Source organism: Erinaceus europaeus, chromosome 4, assembly GCF_950295315.1.
Source record: "Erinaceus europaeus chromosome 4, mEriEur2.1, whole genome shotgun sequence".
Lineage (NCBI taxonomy): Eukaryota > Metazoa > Chordata > Mammalia > Eulipotyphla > Erinaceidae > Erinaceus > Erinaceus europaeus.
In genome coordinates, this window is record NC_080165.1 from 95,421,148 (window position 1) to 95,441,725 (window position 20,578).

The following is a 20,578-nucleotide window of genomic DNA, read 5'->3' on the forward strand; positions in this document are numbered from 1 at the left end:
GCAAGGCAGCAAGAAAGAGACCACTATATAAAGTGATTGACATATCTTAGCTCACTTAATCCTCCTCAAAGTCTTCTGAACATCTCTTTATACATAAAGGTGCAGATGCAGAAGAGTGCACTGAGTAAACTGAAAGAGTAAACTGAAAAATCTCTATAAAGAATCTTGGTCTATACACCCAGAAAGATCAATATTAAGGGAAGATGACCAGAAAGAGCTCTGAACTCCAATTCCATTAGGACCTAGAGAGAGAAGAGGAAACAAAAAAAGAATCTTCCTGTGAAAAGTTACCTGATAAGTTTATTTTGTGGTATTTGGTACTATTATAACTTGTATATAAAATACCACATATAATAGTACCTGAGTCTACCTGATAAATTAGAAAACTACTACTGACATTAATCAAAGTAGATTTATCTACAAATTTAAAAAATAAAACAAAAATCCCAAATAAGCACATGGTCACAACTGCGCAGTCTTCTACTTCATTCCACTAAACAAAGTTTAACTTTAATTCATCACAATCCTGTTATCAAGTCCTGAGCACATGTGGTTTACGAAAACTATCTGAAATCTTTTCATTATTGAAATGTCCTTTTCCTTAGCTATTTTTGCTGTACATCAGACCTGACTTTTCTTATAAATTTGGTTGTGGGAAAAGTCATGATATAATTTTTTTTCCTATGGAAAAATGTGTCATGACTGCTGTCTTTAGACTTTGGAGGTGATATATAAATATATCACATATATCCTCCCTCCCCCCACCCAACCAAAGCACTGCTCAGCTCTGGCTTGTGGTGTGGGGGATTGAACCTGGGACTTTGGAGCATCAGGCATGAGAGTCTGCATAACCATTGTGTTATCTACCCCCCACCCTGGAGGTGATATTCTTCACTTTTGTCTTAAAGTATTTAAGGGATATAGTAGATTACATTTATGGAATTTGTTGGTCTCTAGTAACTTAAATGTTGTACCCACAGGAGAGCATTTGATATTTTTCCCCTTTGTGACAAGGCTATATTCATGGTCCTCTCTAGCACCTGAAGCACTTTGTCATCCTGGTTCTTGAAGTAGAAAATCCAAACAAGGGGAGTTGCAGTAGCGCAGTGGGTTAAGCACACATGGTGCGAAGCATAAGGACCGGCATAAGGATCCCAGTTCGAGCCCCCGGCTCCCCACCTGTAGGGGAGTCACTTCACAAGTGGTAAAGCAGGTCTGCAGGTGTCTATCTTTCTCTCCCCCTCTCTGTCTTCCCCTCCTCTCTCCATTTCTCTCTGTCCTATCCAACAACAACAATAGCTACAATAAAACAAGAGCAACAAAAGGGAATAAATAAAAGAAAAAAAAATTTAAAAAGAAAATCCAAACAAGGCATTTGATATTAATACTACTAATACATCTAAAAGAAAATATTTAAATGTTTTTTACTGAATGAAACTTGTCTATTAGCATATACTTTTAAATATCTATTTTTCATTTTTTCATATGGGAGTTTCATATCAGACAAATATTCCAGTATTTGGGGCTCTGGGGCCTCAGGCATGTGAATCCTGTATCCTACCAGTTGAACTCTTCACCAGCAAACACAAGTGTTTGGGTCAATTTTGCATGAAATATTTACTACCTACCTTCTCATCTATTGTGCTGGCAAAATCTACATCCATTTGTTAACAGTAACTATATACACAGTACTCTGTATCTGCATGCATGGAACTATTGATTCCATGGAGAATGGGTTTATTTTGAGAGTATGTTTCTGATTTTTCTACCATGAAGCATAGAATTTATTCCTTATAATAAAGCCAGCATTTTCTGCCTATAATCACTTTAAACCAGAGTGAGTGAGAAGACAAGAACTTCTAGCAAACCATAATGCACTCATCATGGGGGTGTTAAAAGTTGTGTTTAGTGGAAGAATCCAAAGTTCTGCAAAATATATTCCGTATGACCAAGCAATCTAAATGAAAGATCCAGAAAATACCTGACATGAAGGTCATCTTAAATGCATATCTCTATCCTTCCCAATAGTTGAAATACCATTGAAAGATAGGTTGGCTTAAATTTCCACATTACTGTGTTGATAGTGTTGAACAAAAATGACTAGTATCCCAATGAAAGGAAAAACACAATTATTAATCAGTCTCATGAATATTAAAACACTTCAAAGCACAGTAATACGTAACTTAAATGGTTTTGAATATTGTACAGTAAAGATGTTAGGCTCTATGACTGCTCAGATTAAAATGCAGAATTGAGTTCTAACTTATACTTGTATAGAGCCAACTAGCCTTTCAGATTAAATATCACAAGCAAAACATCATGAATAATACAAACAAAACAATTTAGGGTAGCCCAAGGCAATGGTAAGTATTGTCATTTGGAGTGAGTGCATGCTAAAAGAAAAAAAGATTTCTAATGTGTCACCGATATCTGAAACAAGCATGGGTTGTATGTAGCAGACACTGAAACTAAAAAAGTAGCAAGAACCTTTGCAATTTTTTAAGCACTGCATTACAACAGTTTTTTTTTTTAATTGTTGGATAGGAACAGAAACAGGTGGAAGGGGGAGATAGTGAAGGGAAGAGAAGAAGACATCTGTAATACTGCTTCGCTTGTGAAACAACTGCAGTTGAGAACTAGGAGCATGAACCTGGGTCCTTGCGCACGGTAACATACTCTCAACTGAGAGCAACACCACTTGGCCCCCAGATCTTTGCGATTCTCATGCTATGCTTTGAAGAACTCGGACTTCTTGAAAAAGTTTCACAAGCAGTGGAGTAATGCTGCAGGTGTCTCGTCTGTCTCACCGTCTATCAGATCATCAAAAAGAAACAGGTTAAATTGGTTTTTCTTTAGAAAAATATGTAACTTTCTTCAAATTCTCGAACCTGTGACCTAAGAGTAGAACCACAGAGAGATAAGAAATTAAACCCATGTCAACAACTGTCCTGTTAGCCATTATTTTCCCCATGGAATGATTTGGGGGGAAGAAGTTACGAGATTTTTATTTAAACTCAACACCAGAAGATGGAAGCTAGCTGTTTGAAATCACATGGTAACATGGCAGGATGGTTCCCAGGTGCCACCCGTGACGACATGTGTCCCACTCTGCGCTTTAACTCACCCTAACTGCAATCCATTGAGTTCTCAGTGTCCAAGGACCCCAAGCCCCTGCCCGGTCCTTGTCTCACGAAGATTTATACTAGAACACTTAATGTAGCATGGAGTCATAGAACAGGGCAGGGAGACAACCGGCCAGAGAAGCTGTCGACACCTGCGCGGGTGTACCGTCACAGTGGGAAGTGCAGTCTGAGCTGCCTGTAACCCAAATCATTCCCCAGGTCTGAGACAGGCTTTGCCAGCACAGGTAGGTTAGGCCACGCCCCCCAACAATCTTTTAATAGGAGGCGTGGTTTGTATGGACACGCCCCTTACATCATGCGTGACGTAAAGGCACCGAGCCAGCCACCCCGGAGCACCGGACTCCTCACGTCAGGGGCGGGACCTGGGCCCCGCCCCCACCGGCCCCTCCTCGCGGGCCGTCGGTCACATCACGTGACGGCCCGGCGGTGCTGGCGGTTGCTGTCAGCTGATTCCCCGGGGCCGGTGGCAGCGGCAGCCGTGGCGATGGACTTTCTCCTGGGGAACCCATTCAGCTCTCCGGTGGGACAGCGCATCGGTGAGTCCCAGGAGCCCCGCTTCACTCCAGCGGCCGGCTCAGTCCCCTCGAGACGCCCCGATCCCCAGTCAGGCAGCTAAGGGCGGCTGGGAGGGGAATGAGGCTGGCGTGTCTCTCAGCCCACCTGGCCCCGCCCTCGCGAGGCCCGCCCCTGTGATTGACAGCGCTCGAGGCCTATTAGGGAGGCGGGGGTTGTAATGGACTCTCCCTTCGGCCAATCGCGGCAGCATGAGGCGGGCTCGAGCGCTCCGGGGACGCCTACGTGAGGGCTGTGGCCACGGCTGCTGGTAGAAAGTTTCGGGGGTGCTCCGGGGACTGCGGGCCACTGAGGCCTTACACCCCTCGGCCGGGGTCCTCGTCGCGGGGGTCGCTCCTGCCGTGACTTTCCTGGCCGTGCGGGGGGCGGCCCCGAGCCCCACCCCCACCCCGGGCCTCGGGGCCGCCCCGGCCCGGCCTCTCCTGCTGGGGGGCGAGGACCCCCTGCCCCAAAGACGGAAACCCGGGGCTCCCCACGCGCCTCCTTCACCTGTGACTAGGGGCTAAAGCCAGTCCCCAGCTCCTGGGCGGCGGCGGGAAGATCGAGCTCCTGCAGAAAGGGGGTCCCCAGGGCGGGCAGCTGGCGTGCGCGCCCGGTGTGCTGATGATTACTGACAGATGGACGCGAGCCCAGGGGAGGCAGCGCCATGCTTCTGCAAAAGACTTCCAAGTCTGAGGCGCTGAAGTCTCAGGTTCAAGCCCCAGCATCACCATAAGCCAGAGCTGAGCTCTGGGGGGGCAAAATAAATATAAATACACACGCACATTGGATAATGCTTGACCAGAGTCATAGGTTAAATAAAACAGGCAGCGTATCTGTCTTGGGTACCAGAGGTTCCCAGTCTCATCCCCCAGCGTCTCAAGTACCAGAGCAGTACTTCTCCCTCTCCTCCCTGCCTCATGTAAAACATATATATTAATATTAAAAAGTTGACCAGGAGGTGGTGCAGTGGATAAAGTGCTGAACCCTCCAGCATAAAGTTCCAGGTTCAACTATCATTGATAAGTAACTAAATCTCTTTTTTGTTTGTTTTTGTAAGTACACATACCACAGTAGTGCAGTGTATTATAATTATAACTTAGATGTCACAAAGGGTGGGAAGTGACTGGAAAGGACTAGGCAGGAAGGAGGGACCTTCTTCCCTTGTTGGAGGAAAAAAAAAAAACATATATATCTGGCTTGTGGTTTCTTTTACCCTTAAGTTCAGAGTAGGAGAACTGGATCTTTCCAGTTCCAGCTCCCCATTCTTACAGTCTGGAAGCCCAACCTACCTTGCTCTGCTTTGTAGTCAGCGGCATGGTTTGCTCTTCAGAGGTTGTGTAATCAGATCTGGAGAGGGGATGGAGGATTTGTACATCAGGAAGCTGTGGTACACACACATACACACAGACACACACACACACCACTGAGTCATTGTTTTGGAGCTGGAAGGAGAAGGCAGCTCTCCGCTTTATTTCTCCATCCAACTACAAATACCTCTGCTTTTATCTCATGCCAAGTTTTGAGACTTCCTACTATAAATTTAAAAAAAAAAATCTGTCCTTCAAAGTTAGTGTTTCTTGAAAAGCTCACCTGCACACTGGGCTTTTGCTGGTCAAAGAAACCATAGTTCCTTTTCTGCCTTGAGCAACAAATAAATATTCTGTCCAAAGAGAAAGCTGTGGCTGAGGATGGCAGATTAGCCAGATGTGACAAGAAAATAACTCAGAGACTAAGACTGACCCCAGGGTGTGGGAGAAGGGCCCTGGGGTTCACAAAGGCTGAGCCAGTTCTGGGGAGGGGGGAGAACATAAGAAAGAATCAGATGCCGATCACAACCTAACTAGACTCTCCAGAGTGCCATCGTGGGCGTGACCAGCTAATAGCCATACTGGCCACTCTGGCACTGTTGTTGAGGGGACTGTGCTCAGAGATACGAGACTGGGTCAAATCCGGTTCTCCTCCACTGCCCATCTGTAACCTAGAGGGCTGCTATTGTCTGTCTCACGCCCAGAGGATCGCAGGGCTGGGGATGGCTGATAGTAGAGGAAAGGAAGAAACCAAGCCCATTGTGGGGACTGACAGAACTCACAGAGTGCAGAGTGTGATGTTACACATGAGGCCCAGCACCAGCGTGGAAGTCTGGCCCCCACACCTTCCAAAGATGGCACCCTGCCACAGCATGGGTAAAGGGACAGGTGGCCCGAGGAGAGGGAGGTGATGGCAAGGATACCAGCATTGGCTGACCAGATGAACTAGAGCCAGATCTGCTTGCTCTTTCTGTCACAGGCCAATAGTAAATATTCCTGCTTTTGCCGGATGACCCCTTTTGCAACTACTCAGCTCGTTATTGCGTGAGAGCACCCTGCAACGGTGTGAGTGAATGGGCATGACCAGCTTCTCAGGCCGTATTTACAGTTACCACGATTGGAATTTTGCAAAGCTTCACATGGCATGAAACAGTTTGGATCCTTTTTTTTCCCCTTACCAGAGCACTGCTCTTCCCTGGCTTCTGATGAACTGGGGGACCTCAGAGCCTCAAGTGTGATAGTCTTTTGCTTAACCATTGTTATGTCTCCCCAGGCCCAGGATTTCTTTTCAACCATTTCAAATATCAAGATTGCTCTTAGCTCACCTAGCCATTCAAAATCAGACGTAATTTGCCTGTGGGGTCATAGTTTTCTGACCTTTGTATCAGACTATCTGGGCCAGAGACAGAGTGAGAGAGGGTAGTGATCTTTAAAGGGTGGCCTCATGAAGTCCAGGAAACGGTGCAATGAATAAAGTGTTGGGCTCTCAAGCGGGAGGTCTCAAGTTCCATCCCCAGGAGCACATATGCCAGAGTGAAACCCTGTTCTCTTTCTCTTTCTTCTTCTATTATGGCCATTAATAAACAAGTAAATCTTTATTTATTGAATGATTGATATACTTATTACATAGAGACAGACATTGAGAGTGAAGGGAAAGATAGGGAGAGAGAGAGAGACCTAAAGACCTGCTTCACCGCTCATGAAGCTTCCTATAGATGGGGAGGTTCAAGCCCCTGCTTGAATGTGTACACCCACCCCAGTGTGCCACTTCCCAGCTCCCAGTAAAAAAATCCTTTAAAAAAATAAAATAAAAGGTGGCCCCAGACATCCAGACCAGCAATTTTTGAGCATGCTTCAGCCATTCCTCCACTGCACAAATCTGTGTATCTGCCCAAGGTGTGCCTTGGGGGCCCCTTGGCTCTTGTAACTGGGGCTTCCCCAACCCCAGTACTAGACCCAGGCTAAAGCCTAGGCCTCTGTCTTGAGGAGAGCAGGGAGTAACAACATCTAGAAAGCATGTCAGCTGACCACATAGTGCATGCAGCAAGGCAGCTGGGCTGCTTTCCTATGTCACATATTCCCAGCTCTCATCAGCCTTGTTACCTAGAGCAAGTTACTTAGCTTCTCTGCTCTGCAGTTTCCTGTCTGTAAGATATAGTCAAGTCCCCGCAGACAGAGCCATTGCATTATGTTGGGAGTTTACTGAGTTGCTGTGGCATAAAGTGTTTGCCCTGTTGCCTGACAGTACAGAGAGTCTCTTAGTTCTGGCAGTTTCTTGGTGGTGGTGTCATCACTGCCAGGGCACAGCCCAAGTTCCTGCCAGCTCAAGTGCCAGCCTGGCACTTTGAAGCAGCCTCTGTCGGGCTGGGTGTTGTTGCAGGGAAGGGGCACGCAGTCTGGGTGGCAGCTGTGCTCACAAATAGGTCAGTTTTCAGGCGCTGTGTGAGCGCATTCTCACTTGGCAGTTAAAGCCTCTGCTGCACCAGGAAGTTCACTTTATCACGTGCACAACAGGTTCCAGCCTAGCCCCCACCACACTGGGGGAAGCTCTAGCTCTGTTACTATGGTGTCTTTCCTTCTCTCCCTCTGTCTCTCTGTCTCTGCCTTTCTATCTCAGAAAGTCAGCCTGGATGGTGAAGCACCAGCCGCAACAACAACAACAAAGAAAAAATAAAGGAAGAAAGATGAAAAAAATAAAGGAAGATGAAACTGGTAGACAAGCTTTGCTGCCTTGATGAGCTCAAAGAAATCAGAATAAAGTCCTGGTTTCCTTGCTTGTCTGTTCTTAAGAAAAGAAAATGAGAACCCTCACTGTCTTCTGATGAGCTCTAGGCCATCACCCAGTGAGTGGGGAGGAATCAGGACAAGTTAGCCAACTAACCCTCCACTTCTTCACGGGCTGCTCGGAGGCAGTCAGTCTCCACACACACTGTCCTTCATGTGCCACCTTTGCAATTTGCCTCCATCCTCTGCCACCTGGAGTTTTATTTCCAGAGTGCTTGTCTTTTATTGGCTCGCCTTTTAAAATCTGATCTCACCCTGTGGAATTGTGCCCAATAAACCCTGATTTTAATGACCTAGTTCATCTTTTTTCTGTTCTCCATTAAATATGTGACTCTAGAAAGGTCTGTGTTGGCCAATGAGCCCACCTAAGGTGACCCTAAAGACACATTTACTGGTTCATATGTGTAACCTGAACAGGATCGTGGCTTGGGCCCCTGCATCAGGTCTGGGGGCATGTGCCAGCTCTGTCTCATCCCTTATGTTCCCTCCAGGCAGGTGACAAAGCCTTCATGGGCCTTGAAGCCACAAGAAACATATCATTTGAGAGAGTGCAGACTATCTCAGAGCCATATTGCTCTGTGGCACCAAGAAGAACTGTGCTCCTGGCCAGTAAAGTAGAGTAAGAAGAAAAGGAAGAAGTTGGGATTCGGGTGGTAGCGCAGCAGGTTAAGCACACGTGGTTGCTAAGTGCAAGAATCAGCGTAGGGATCCCGGTTTGAGCCCCCAGCTTCCCACCTACAGGAGAGTTGCTTCACAGGCGGTGAAGCAGGTCTGCAGGTGTCTGTCTTTCTTTCCCTCTCTCTGTCTTCCCCTCCTCTCTCCATTTCTCTCTGTCCTATCCAACAATGACAACAGCAATAACTACAATAAAACAACAAGGGCAACAAAAGGGAATAAGTAAATAAATATTTTTAAAAAGTAAGGAGTCAAGGAAGAAGGGGTGACAGAGAAACCAACCAGACCCAATAAGGCTGAGACCCTGAGAGTTTACTAACAGATGGAGGTGTCCCCTGTTTCCTTGGAACTTGTCTCCATTGGCCTATATAAATGCTGGAGTAGTAAACTCTGTGTCATCTTAGCTATGCCATAGTACCCAAAGATTTATTCAACCATTATTCTAGTTGTTTCTGTGGAGTTAGTTCTATATGATATAACACTTAAGTGGAAGACAGATTCTCCATTCGTAGAGTGGGTGGGCCTCACCTAATCAGCTGAAGACCTTAATATAAGAAAAATGACAGAGGAAGGGAGGAAGAAAGACTGTTGGAGAAGAGGGAACTCTGCCAGCAGAAAGCCTTTCTGCTTCTTGTGCCTTCAGCCTGCTGGCCTACCTTGCAGAGTTTGGACTTCCTAAGGTGCCACAGTCATATGACCCAACCCCTTCAAGTAAAAATTTTTCAGTAGATAGAGAAAATTGAGGTTGTGGTGAGGTTGGGAAAAGAGAAGTGAGAAAAAGAAAAATAGAGCTAGAATTGTTGGCAGCACATTTTATATCCATAAGTTGGGGAGGTAAAAAAAAACAAAAAAAAGAACACCATATATACTTATATACACTTGGAGAACCACTTCAAGTATTTGCATAATCTTACTTCCTCATTCCTGGATTCTTTCTTTCTTTTCATCTAACTGAAGTTCCTTCAGTTTTAAGGTTGTGGGTTGCAGAAATAATCACTTCTGGAAGGTATTTAGAGTTCCTCCGAGGGCCTGTGGTTGTAAAGTGGCAAGGGAGAAGCAGCCAGGGTTTTGAAAAAGGGCTGCCTAGCAACTTAGGAAACTGATGGAACTTTCCATGCTAGGTCTGGAAAGAGCTGTTAGTTTGAAAAGTAACCCTCCAGACAACTTCCTGGCTGGAAAAAAAAAAATGAAAGAAAAACAAAAAAGCTTCTCTATGTATGTGATTTAAAAGTTTTCTTATGGGAAGTCGGGCGGTAGTGCAGCCGGTTAAGCACAAGTGGTGCAAAGCTCAAGGACCGGCATAAGGATCTGGTTCAAGCTCCCAGCTCCCCACCTGCAGGGGAGTCGCTTCACAGGCAGTGAAGCAAGTCTGCAGGTGTCTATCTTTCTCTCCCCCTCTCTGTCTTCCCTTCCTCTCTCCATTTCTCTCTGTCCTATCCAACAACAGTGACATCAATAACAATAATAATAACTACAACAATGATAAAAAAAAAAAAGCAACAAGGGCAACTAAAGGGAATAAATAAATTTTTAAAAATGCTTTTAAAAAAGTCTTCCTATGGCAGTGCTTTAAAAATCCCAGTCAATGGGGTGGGTAGTGTCACTCAACTGGTTGAATGCACACATTATCATGTACAAAGACTGGGCTTCAAGCCCCTGGTCCCCATCTGCAGGGGGGAAGCTTTATGAGTGGTCAAGCAGAGGTATAGGTCCGTTCAACTCCCCACCCCATATATATATATTCCTTTCTCCTGTCAGTTTCACTGCTCATGAAGTAACCCCCATCCTACAGGTGGGGAGCCTGGGGCTCAAACCGGCATCCTTATGTTGGTCCTTGCACTTTGCACCACATGCACTTAACCCACTGTGCTACCACCAGACTCCCCAATTAAATAATTTTTTAAAATTTATTTCTTTATTGGGGAATTAATGTTTTACATTCAACAGTAAATACAATAGTTTGTACATGCATAACATTCCCCAGTTTCCCATTTAACAATACAACCCCCACTATGTCATTTATCATCCTTCATGGGTAGTGTCACTCAACTGGTTGAATGCACACATTATCATGTACAAAGACTGGGCTTCAAGCCCCTGGTCCCCATCTGCAGGGGGGAAGCTTTATGAGTGGTCAAGCAGAGGTATAGGTCCGTTCAACTCCCCACCCCATATATATATATTCCTTTCTCCTCTCAGTTTCACCACTCATGAAGTAACCCCCATCCTACAAGTGGGGAGCCTGGGGCTCAAACCAGCATCCTTATGTTGGTCCTTGCACTTTGCGCCACATGCGCTTAACCCACTGTGCTACCACCAGACTCCCCAATTAAATAATTTTAACCTGTGCTTAACCAGGTGCACCACCACCCAGCCCCAATTAAATAAGTTTTTTAAAAATCTTAGGGAAAAAAAAGTCCCAACTTTTTGGTTGATTTTTTTAGATACTTTTAGGCAGCCAGGGGATGAATGACCCTAGAGCCTCATATATATGCTGTACTTTGGAGCAGCCCCCTCCTCCATGACCCATTTGCCTATTATTATTTTTTAATAATCAAATAATCATTGCTTTACTGTTATTTGTGTTTGGTGCCAGGAAATGAACCAAGTGCCTCATACATACAGAATTCCACTGTGGAGCCTCACTGGTCCAGTTTTCTCATTCTTTTATTTTAGGGGGAAGAGGACTCAGGAGAGACACTACAGCACTGCTCCACCATCCATGGAGCTCCCCCAGTGCCACCCATAGTGCTCCCATGTGGTGCTGGGCTTGAATCCAAGTCCTCTTGGGCCCATGTCCTCTACTGGGTAAAGCTAGTCCCCCTTCTCTACCCTTTTGGGAGGCATATGGGGAGGAGAGACAGACACCAAAGCATCCTCCACCTTCATGGAGTTGCCCGGCACTGTCCATGGTGCTCTCGTGTGGCACCAAGGCTCAAACCCAGTACCTCACACACAGCAAGGCATGTGCTCTACCAAGTAGGATATCTCACAACTGCCATATATATTTTGTTTTGCTTCTTTATTTTTTAATTGGGGATTAATGACTTGTAAATACGGTAATTGGTACATGTGTAACATTTCCCAGTTTCCTGCAAAACACTCTAATCCCTCCCATTTAGGTCCTCTTCCACCATCTTGCTCCAGGACCTGAAAACACACACACACACACAAACACACACACCAGAGTTCTTTACTTTGGTGCAATACACTGAACCCAGTCCAAGTTCTGCTTTATGTTATCCCTTCTATTCTTATTTCTCTACTGTCCATGAGTGAGATCATCCCATATTCATCCTTCTCTTTCTGGCTTATCTCACTTAACGTGATTCCTTCAAGCTCCATCCAAGATGAGGTGAAGAAAGTGAATTCACTATTTTTAATGGGTGAGTAGTATTCCATTGTGAATATATAAAACACATCTTTCTCAGCCACTCTTCTGTTGTTGAATACCTGTAACCCCATATATACTATTTTTCCAAGATTTCTTCATTTATTTTATGAGAAAGAGACCAGAACATCTCTCTGTCATATGTGGTGTGTGGTATCAAACTCAATACTTCACAAATGCACATCTTGCATCCTGCCCACTGTGCCACCTCCCTGGCTACATAGCAGTAGGAGTGCTTTATCATTTATTTATTTACTTACTTAACAAGAGTGAATAAATGAGAAATTGAGGACTAGAGCATCGCCACAGCTGGGAATTGAACTTGGAACCTCACACATGCCCATCCTCCATTCTACACTGAGTCAGCTTCCTAGCCCAGCGGATAGTTCTGGAATCTGTGGCATCTGTTTCAGTGCTTGCTATGAGTGCTCAGCAGAATGCACAGTGCCTGTCGCATTCTCTCATTTCCTCTTCCCACAGCCCTGAGGGTGAGAGCTCTAGCATCCTTCTGCCAAGAAGGGGATGATGCAGAGAGAGGTTGTGGGGTTCACTGTAGGTTACACAGCTAATGAGTAAGGGCATAAATCAGAACTGGAACCCACCTAAACCCTCCACTTCATTGCTTCCCCTGGAAATGAAAGAATCCTGCCAGGTTTCCTTTTGAATGGAAATGAGATTAACACTATGAGTCAAGACAACCCTTGCAGTGTGATTTTGTTCATGGTGAGTCTTCCTGTATTTTCCCCGTTAGCATACTGCTTCTTCTACCTTCATCTTGCCCCACACAGAGGCAGTGGTCCCAGCTGCCACTGTCTCTGTCAGCAGGAGAGCAAAACATCCCTGTAGCCTCCCAAGAGACTGCTACTTGGGTTTTAGTGGCCAGAACTAGTCCTCTTCTGGCTCCAAGAGAGACTAGAAAAACTACACACAGTATCTTCTTTTCACCAAAGACTCTCTGTTGGCATTGGTTCTGGGCAGTCAGGTTAATAAATGGCTACTATGCCCTAATGTGGGCAACAGAGCAAGTTCCCACAGTGCATTTCCAGGTGGATGGCACCACTGCCCGTTTCCCAGGCACCAGTCAGAGTGTTGACCTGCCAGAGATCATGTTCAGGTTGAAAAGTCACAGGACTGAGGAGGACAGACTAAGGAATGATGTGTGACATTGTCAAAAAGATGCTTTTTGTTTGTTTGTTTGTTTTTTGCCTCCAGGGTTATCACTGGGGCTCGGTGCTAACACTATGAGTCCACTGCTCCTGGAGGCTATTTTTCCCATTTTGTTGCCTTTGTTGTTGCCATTGTTGTGGTTGTTATTATTGTTGTTTTAGCTGTTGTTGTTAGATAGGACAGTGAGAAATCAAGAGAGGAGGGGAAGACAGAGAGGAGAGAGAGATAGACACCTGCAGACCTGCTTCACCACTTGCAAAGCGACCCCCCTGCAGGTGGGGAGCTGGGGGTTCAAACCCGGATCCTTATGCCAGTCATTGCGCTTTGTGCCATGTGTGCTTAAACTTCTGCATTACCGCCCAGCCCCCATATTTTTAGTATTTTTAAAAACATTAAAGGACAGGCAACCCAGGAGGTGGCACAGTGGCTGGAACACCTGACTCACAAGCATGTGGTCCCCAGTTCAGTCTCCAACATAAAAATACCAGAGTGATGCTCTGTTTTCATACATACATACATACATACATACATACATACATACATACATACAGCAACCCAGGAGGTAGCTCAGTGGACAAAGAACTAGACTCTCAGAATGAGTTCCTGAGTTCAGTACCTGATGCTGTGGTTATCTGTTTTCCTCCATTCTCTCACAAATAAGTAAGTCTTTAAAAAAAAAAAAAAAGAAAGAAAGAAAGAAAAGAAAAGAAAAGAAAAGAAACTTTAAAATATATTCAAAGGACTGCAAAGTAGAAGAAACATTAGAATTTTTTTTTTCTTTTTTGCCTCCAGAGTTATTGCTGGGGCTTGGTGCCTGCACCACAAATCCACTGCTCCTGGAGGCTACTTTTTTTTCCCTTTTGTTGCCCTACTTGTTTATTGTCCTCATTGTTGTTATTGTTATTGTTATTGTTCTTATTACTGTCGTCATTGTTGGACAGGACAGAGAGAAACGGAGAGAGATGGGGAAGACAGAGAGGGGGAGAGAAAGACAGACACCTGCAGACCTGCTTCACCGCTTGTGAAGCGACCGCCCCCCTGCAGGTGGGAAGCCAGGGGCTTGAACTGGGATCCTTACACTGGTCTTTGCGCTTCACACTATGTGTGCTTAACCAGCTGTGCTTACTACCCAACACCCAGAATTTTTTTTTTTAAAGATTTATGATACAGGAGGAGGGGAGAAAGAGAGAGTGAGTTCATCACTCTGGCACATGTGATGATGCCAGGAATTGAACTCAGGACCCCACACTTGAAAGCCCAATTCTTTATCCACTGCACCTCCTCTTGGGTCACAGAAAGATTAGGATCTTTACACAGCAGCTCATCAGGAGTAGATGAGGGTCAAAGGGTAGCAGTATTTCATTTAAAGTACTGGGACAATAAAATTTATTATCCTGGTGAATTATCCTCCTTCATTGAGTTATTCAGCAAAATAAGATTGTCACAGGCCTAGTCCTGTCAGCTGCAAAGAATATAGCAGTTGATGAGCTAGTATCTCCACCCTTGAGCTCACAGCCTAATAGAGAGGCAGAAACAAAGACATCAGTGTGGTGCAGTGATTTTTAACAAGTCCACTCAGCAAAGCTTAGAGGAATGACCTGTGCTTAATATGTTGGCCCAGGGAGTGAGGAACAGGGCTCTGTGGAGTCCTGACCCCCAGCCACACTTAGTAGTTTGAGTCCTTGAGCTGTTCTTAGAGAGCTGAGTTAAGAAGGGAAGTCCCAGAGGAAAATGTTCCTGAAGGGAGACAAGGCAGGCATGGGTGGAAGGCCTGAAGATGGGGAGCTGTGAGCCCACTGTAGCACAGCCCATCCCATGTGGGGGCCATGGGTACTGGTACTCAGGGCACAGAGGAGCAGCAGCTGGGGCACAGGGGTACCTGGCAGCCAGAGACACAAGAGTCAGTCTGTCAGCCAAACCTCCTGCCACCTGCTTCACTCCCCCTGACCGAACTCTCAAGATTGGAAGCTTAGGGGATGATCGAACTGCCCAACCATTCTGTTCCTTTCTCTGATCCTAGTGTGTTAGTTATTTATTTGTGTTATCCTGAGTATGAGAAAGAGAGAAAGAGAGACACCTGCATTGCTCTGCCGTTTATGATGTTCAGTTTGTTTTTGTCTTGTCTATCTGTTTGTTTCTTTTAATTGCCACTAAGATTATTGCTGGGTCTCAATGCTGGCACTACAAATCCCAATGGCCTTTGTTTTTCTGTTTTTGTTTTGGGGTTTTTTCCTTTATTTATTTTGTATTAGATAAGACAGAAAGAAATTGAGAGGTGAGTAGGGAAATAGGGAGAGACAGACACATGCAGACCTGTTTTACCGCTCGTGAACTGCCCTCCCCGCCCCCCCGTCCTTGCTTGCCTTTCTTGTTTTTATCCAGTGCCAGGAACTGAGCCTAGGCCCTTATTCTATTCAAGGGATGGCCCCAGCATGCTGACCTTTTTACCCTGAGCTTCCTACATCCCAGCTCAGGCCACCGCCTTCCCATACTGAATCCTCGGACAGAAATAGGCAGAAGGGGAGAAAAGACGTCTTCTCCAAGTGCTGCATCTCTGAAACCCAGAGGGGATGCCTTCCTCTCTGCCGCTGAGAAATCATCCCCTTCCTCCCCAGAAGTCAGGATGACGGAGTTGCTGTTTTGAGGCCAGGAAGACAAGAGGCACAGCTGGTGCAGGACTGGACTGTGTCTGCCTCTGCAGGCCTTGCGCTGGTGTCAGGCCTGATTTATTCTGTTCAGCAGTGAGGGTTGTTGAGTGGAGCAAGTAGCTTTTTCTCTATCTCTATCTCCCCTCCACCCCCCACACACATACACACACACTTCTTCAGCCTCCCTAGGTTTCAGGGTCTGTCCAGACCTCAGCACTGCCTTCTCTCTCTCCCTCAGGTCACTGTTAGAGCCAGAGCAGTTCAGAGACCTGAGTGAGCATCCTCATATCGCTCATCTCTCCTTTACCCACTGGTGATTCACCATTGATTCATTCATTCTGCAGGCGTCACTCCTCTGCTGGGAACATCTCTCCTCCGCCTTCCCTGACCTGAAACTCCTGCTCCATGCTCAGCTCAGCTGGTGCTTCCTCCCTGAAGCCTTCCAGAGCTCTCTTTATGGGAAAGCCTCACAGCTCCTTTACTTCACAGTGCTCCCAGCCGACCTCAGTCACAGACTCTATCACATTATACTTTATCCTGCCATTAAACTGACCCTCTAGGACTTCCTTGAGGCAGGAGTCCTGCTCTCGTTCATCTCTGACTGTCTGGCAGGGCACAGGGTACAAACAGCGCCACCCCAGAAGTGTCATGGGAGGGAATGTGGCGGTCTGGTGATGGTGCGCAGAAGTAGGGAAAGGGGAGTAGGGACAGGAGGTCACTGGGCAGGGGGTGGAGACATAATGGGGGTGTAAGGGAGAAGGGATGTGAGCAGAAGGGGGAGTACAGCAAATTCCAAACTCCATACCACTTTATTCGTCAGTATTTCAGCATGTCTCTAAAAGGTAGACTGGGGTGGCAGAAAAGTTATGACACATTTTTACATAGAAAAACAGGAAAATGCATCATGAATTTGCCAGCAACCTAATAGAATAGGATAATTATTTAAAGATAAACAGGCATGATATCTCAATAACATTACATACCTTAAAAGTAATATTGAAGCAGACAAATGTTTCTAAGACTTTGAGAACTATAGTGGTTATCTTTGGGGAGTGGGTAGGTGGGAACACAGAACTTTGGTGGTAGGTGTGGTGTGGACTATACCCTGTAATCTTACGATCTTGTAACACACTGTTAATCACAAATAAGAAAATTAAAAAATAATATTGGGACCAGAGAGATAGCTCAGTGTGTAGGGCCCTGCCTCACCACGAACACTGTGGCTGGAGAGCCTAGAATCAGTGAAACACAGTGAAGATTGTTGAGGGAGGGAAGTGGGGGCCCAGCAGGTCTACAGCACTAAGTGGGGTTCTCTAGGTGTTCCTTTCAGTCTGTCTGTTCTCCATCCCCCCTGAGGGGAGGTGTGCCTGAGAGCTCAGTGTGCCTTGAGCAGGCAAAGCAGGCATGAATTAGAGCTACACAGTTGGCTTTGCACGCGCATGTGTTTGTGTGTACTTATGCATACACACACACACTGACAGCTGTGAGCACTAGCTGCCCCATGCACACCAGGAACTCTAGGAGCTGACCCCAGAGGAGCAGCCCCAAGCATTCTGCACAGGTCACTGTGTGGTGAGTGTTAGTCATTATCCTGTTCTATTAGGTTGCTGGCAAAGTCATGATGCATTTTCCTGTTTTAGTCATGAATGTTATTGTCCCCATGAAGAACAAGTGACAGTTTGCCCATTTGTTAGCAGAGCTAAGAAACATTTTTACCTTTTTTAGAATTATGTACTTGTTTGTAAGAGAGGGAGAGAGAAACAGAGCATCACTCTGGCTCTTGTGGTGTTGGCAATCAAATTCAGGGCCTCATGCTTGAGTGTCCAGTACTTTTTTTTCCCCCTCCAGGGTTGTCGCTGGGGTTTGGTGCCTGCACTATGGATCCACTACTCCTGTGGCTATTTGGCCATTTTTTGTTGTTGTTGTTGTTATTTTTGGATAGGACAAAGAGAAGTTGAGAGGGGAGGGAGAAATAGGGAGAGAGAAAGAGACACACCTGCAGACCTGCTTCACCAGTTGTAAAGCAACTCCCCCTGCTGGTGGGGAGCCGGGGGCTTGAACCGGGATCTTTGCACAGGTCCTTGTACTTTGTACTATGTGCACTTAACCTGGTGTGCCACAGCCCAGCCACGTGAGTGTCCAATACTTCATCTAATGCACCATCTCCTGGACCATGGCATTTTTATTCTTTGTAATGTTCCTTGATGACCTCCCACTGGACTCTGAACTTCCTAAGGACATGATCTGGTCACTTATGCTCGCCAGCACATCCCCAGGGCCTGGTTACCACTTGTTGAATATGAAGTGGCACTGAAAATGGTGGCTAAGACTATGAACTTGAGGGACTAGGTGGTGGCACACCTGGTTGAGCGCCTACATTATAGTGCACACAGACCCAGGTTCAAACCCTGGTCCCCACCTGCAGAGGGAAAGCTTTATCAGCAGTGAAGCTGTATTTCAGGTATGTGTGTGTGTGTGTATCTAGATAGATAGATATGTTCCTCTTTCCCTCTCAGTTTCTGTCTCTATCCAAAATAAATAATGTTAAAAAGAGAGCGAGAGAGAGACTATTGATTCCAGAACCAGATGCCTTGAGTTCACATCTCTACAGCCCACTGGCTGTGTGCTTGTGGACAAGTCATTGACTGCTCTGTTCCCCTTTGGTCAGCAGGGCCATGGTGGGTGGCTGAGGTGTGTGGATGTCCAGTGCCATGCCTAGTGCACAGCAGGTGCCTGGTGAGTGTGGTGGTGGCAGAGGCTGTTGCCAGTGTTGTCTGTGACCTGGTGCCTGACAGCAGGAAGGTTCCAGGTGGGGCTGGGGGACATGGAAGGATCAGGCCCGCATGGGGCAGAAGCACCAGCTCTGAGTGCTGAGCTCAACCCAGAGGTCCCCTCAGCCTCCAAGGGGCTCAGGCAAAGAATCCTGGTTATCTTGAGGTTCTAGAGAAGAGTGTGGAGCTGATGGTCTAGGCTGGGGGCAATGACAGGGCCTCCATCAGAGCTGTGACAGTGACCTTGAGGGGCTGGTGTGAACAGTACAGGGTTTGGTGTATGTGTGTTGGGAGCTGGAGGGGGTTGAGTAGCAGATGGTTAGCGTAGATTGCATCTGAGACACTGAGCAGCTGAGAAGCAGTGTCCCTCAGAACCTCAACAAGAGCAGGGTGTCCCCACAACCACACCGGCTGTCTCTGGCCATTCCAGGCACTGAGGGAGTAAGCTGAAGGCAGGAGATGGAGCTAGTCTTCCTCACTCTGGTCCCAGTCATGCTGCCACTTCTCAGCAGTGATCCCATAGGCCCACAGCAGAGAGTGGGGGTGGGCCCAGCTTTCCTTCCAGTGTTCCCCATAACAGTGCAGGCAGCCAGAAGTCAGATTATCTCCTGGAACTGGTCACCACTGTCATTATTTTTATTACCCCTTCTATAAATAGCGAGCTGAGTTCCTTTTGTGGTTAGAAGCAAAACAAAATAAATGTCCTCTCTATTTATGGGTTTAAATGTCTGCTCTGGATGGAGCGCACCTCCATGGGATGTGTTTAAGGAAACCATGTGACTGGGATTGCTGAGCTGTGGCTTTGGAGGGAGGGGCGGACTATGCTGGGTGATTGGCCACCACCCCCCAAGCCCTGCAATGTAGTGTCCCGTCCCTCTACTCAAGGGGTACTCGTCTGATTCTAGTTGGTACTTCCATATGGCTTAGCAAATGTTTATGTCCAAAGTAGGGAGAACAACATAAAGAAGCCGATCTTTGGAGTCTTTCGCCTCATTAAGACTCATTTTGAGTCTTTCGCCTCATTTTTCATTAAGAAAGAGCCCTCCCGGGGGCTGGGTGGTGAAGCACCTGGTTGAGTGTACATGTTACAATGTGCAAGGACCTGGGTTCGAGCCCCTGGTCGCCTACCTGCAGGGGGAAAGCTTCACAAGTGGTAAAGCAATGCTACAGATGTCTCTCTGTCTCTCTCCCTCTCTATCTCCCCCTTCCCTCTCAAATTCTGGCTGTCTCTACTATCCAATAAGCAAATAAAGATAATTTTTTTTTAAAAAAATAGAGCCCTCCCTTGCCCCCACCCTGGCATTAGCCAGGAAGTAAAGCCACCTATCCCATTGCCTGCTGGCCTCCACTTCTGCTGTGTATCCCAGCCACCCCAAAATCCTGGTCACAAGACCTGAGGCAGGGCCCAGGGTGGAACTGATGCCACACCCACTTCAAAACCAAGGTTATGCAGAAGCCACAGTGTTAGGAAGCTGACTCTGCCAGCCCAGCTCAGACATTGCCCTTTGGGATGGGCCTGGCTGCCCAGTCAGCAGAGGGTCATGCTCATCACATGGAGACTAATCCCTGCTGATAGTCCAGGTGCAGAGCACACTGTGGCTTCTTGGGGTGTTGGGCAGGGAGTTTCTGAGCTACTGTTGCATCTGCAGTACCTGCAGCAGGCCTGGCCTCCATGGCAGTGTAGCAGGTGAGGGCTCACACAGCCCCAGCCTCAGCTGTCCCTGCATACAAGATGAGGGAGCCTCCATTGTCAGATGGCTGGATGATCATGTGGGATGGGTCCCCTGGACCTGCTCCTTCAGGCACTCCAGGTGGTGACTCTCTGCAGGTGTGTAAGCATTTCATACCCCAGATCAGGGTCTGGAAGCCAGAAGATATGGCTACAGTGGAGGGCAGGGGCAGAAAGTCCCCTACTTTGGGACAGTGGGGTCTCACAGAGAGTTAGTTGCTCAGTTTTGTCTCATCACACATTCCTGCATGGTAAGACGCATGTACACCTGATAGACATCCAGGCTAGCATACACAAGAGAGAGAAGGCTTAGAGGTGCAAGCTGCAGAATCATCTGCTGATGCTGTGATGGAGCCTGTTTTTAAAATAGCTCTCGCAATTACAGAAGCCAGACCTTCCACCTTCTGC

The 20,578-nt window shown here is 46.7% G+C and overlaps 1 protein-coding gene and 1 long non-coding RNA gene across 5 annotated transcripts in view; one reads left to right on the plus strand and one right to left on the minus strand.

The window, feature by feature from the left end:
• Nucleotides 1–1,785: 1,785 nt before the first annotated feature.
• On the minus strand, nt 1,786–5,051 carry LOC132538120 (uncharacterized). Its single transcript, XR_009549526.1, has 3 exons — nt 4,988–5,051; nt 4,206–4,368; nt 1,786–2,895 (listed from the first exon to the last, which is right to left on the minus strand). It is a non-coding gene; the product is annotated as an uncharacterized LOC132538120 (long non-coding RNA).
• Nucleotides 3,522–20,578, plus strand: part of TOM1 (target of myb1 membrane trafficking protein) — a 37,842-nt gene continuing 20,785 nt past the window's right edge. The window contains exons 1-3 of one of the 4 annotated variants that reach the window (XM_060190101.1): nt 3,548–3,679; nt 11,141–11,272; nt 11,804–11,850. In XM_060190101.1, coding sequence (XP_060046084.1) covers nt 11,259–11,272; nt 11,804–11,850 — 61 coding nt within the window. In that variant the 5' untranslated portion in view covers nt 3,548–3,679; nt 11,141–11,258. Of the gene's footprint in view, nt 3,680–11,140; nt 11,273–11,803; nt 11,851–20,578 lie in introns of those variants that run through there. The other 3 variants (XM_060190100.1, XM_016195027.2, XM_060190102.1) reach the window with 3 other exon arrangements.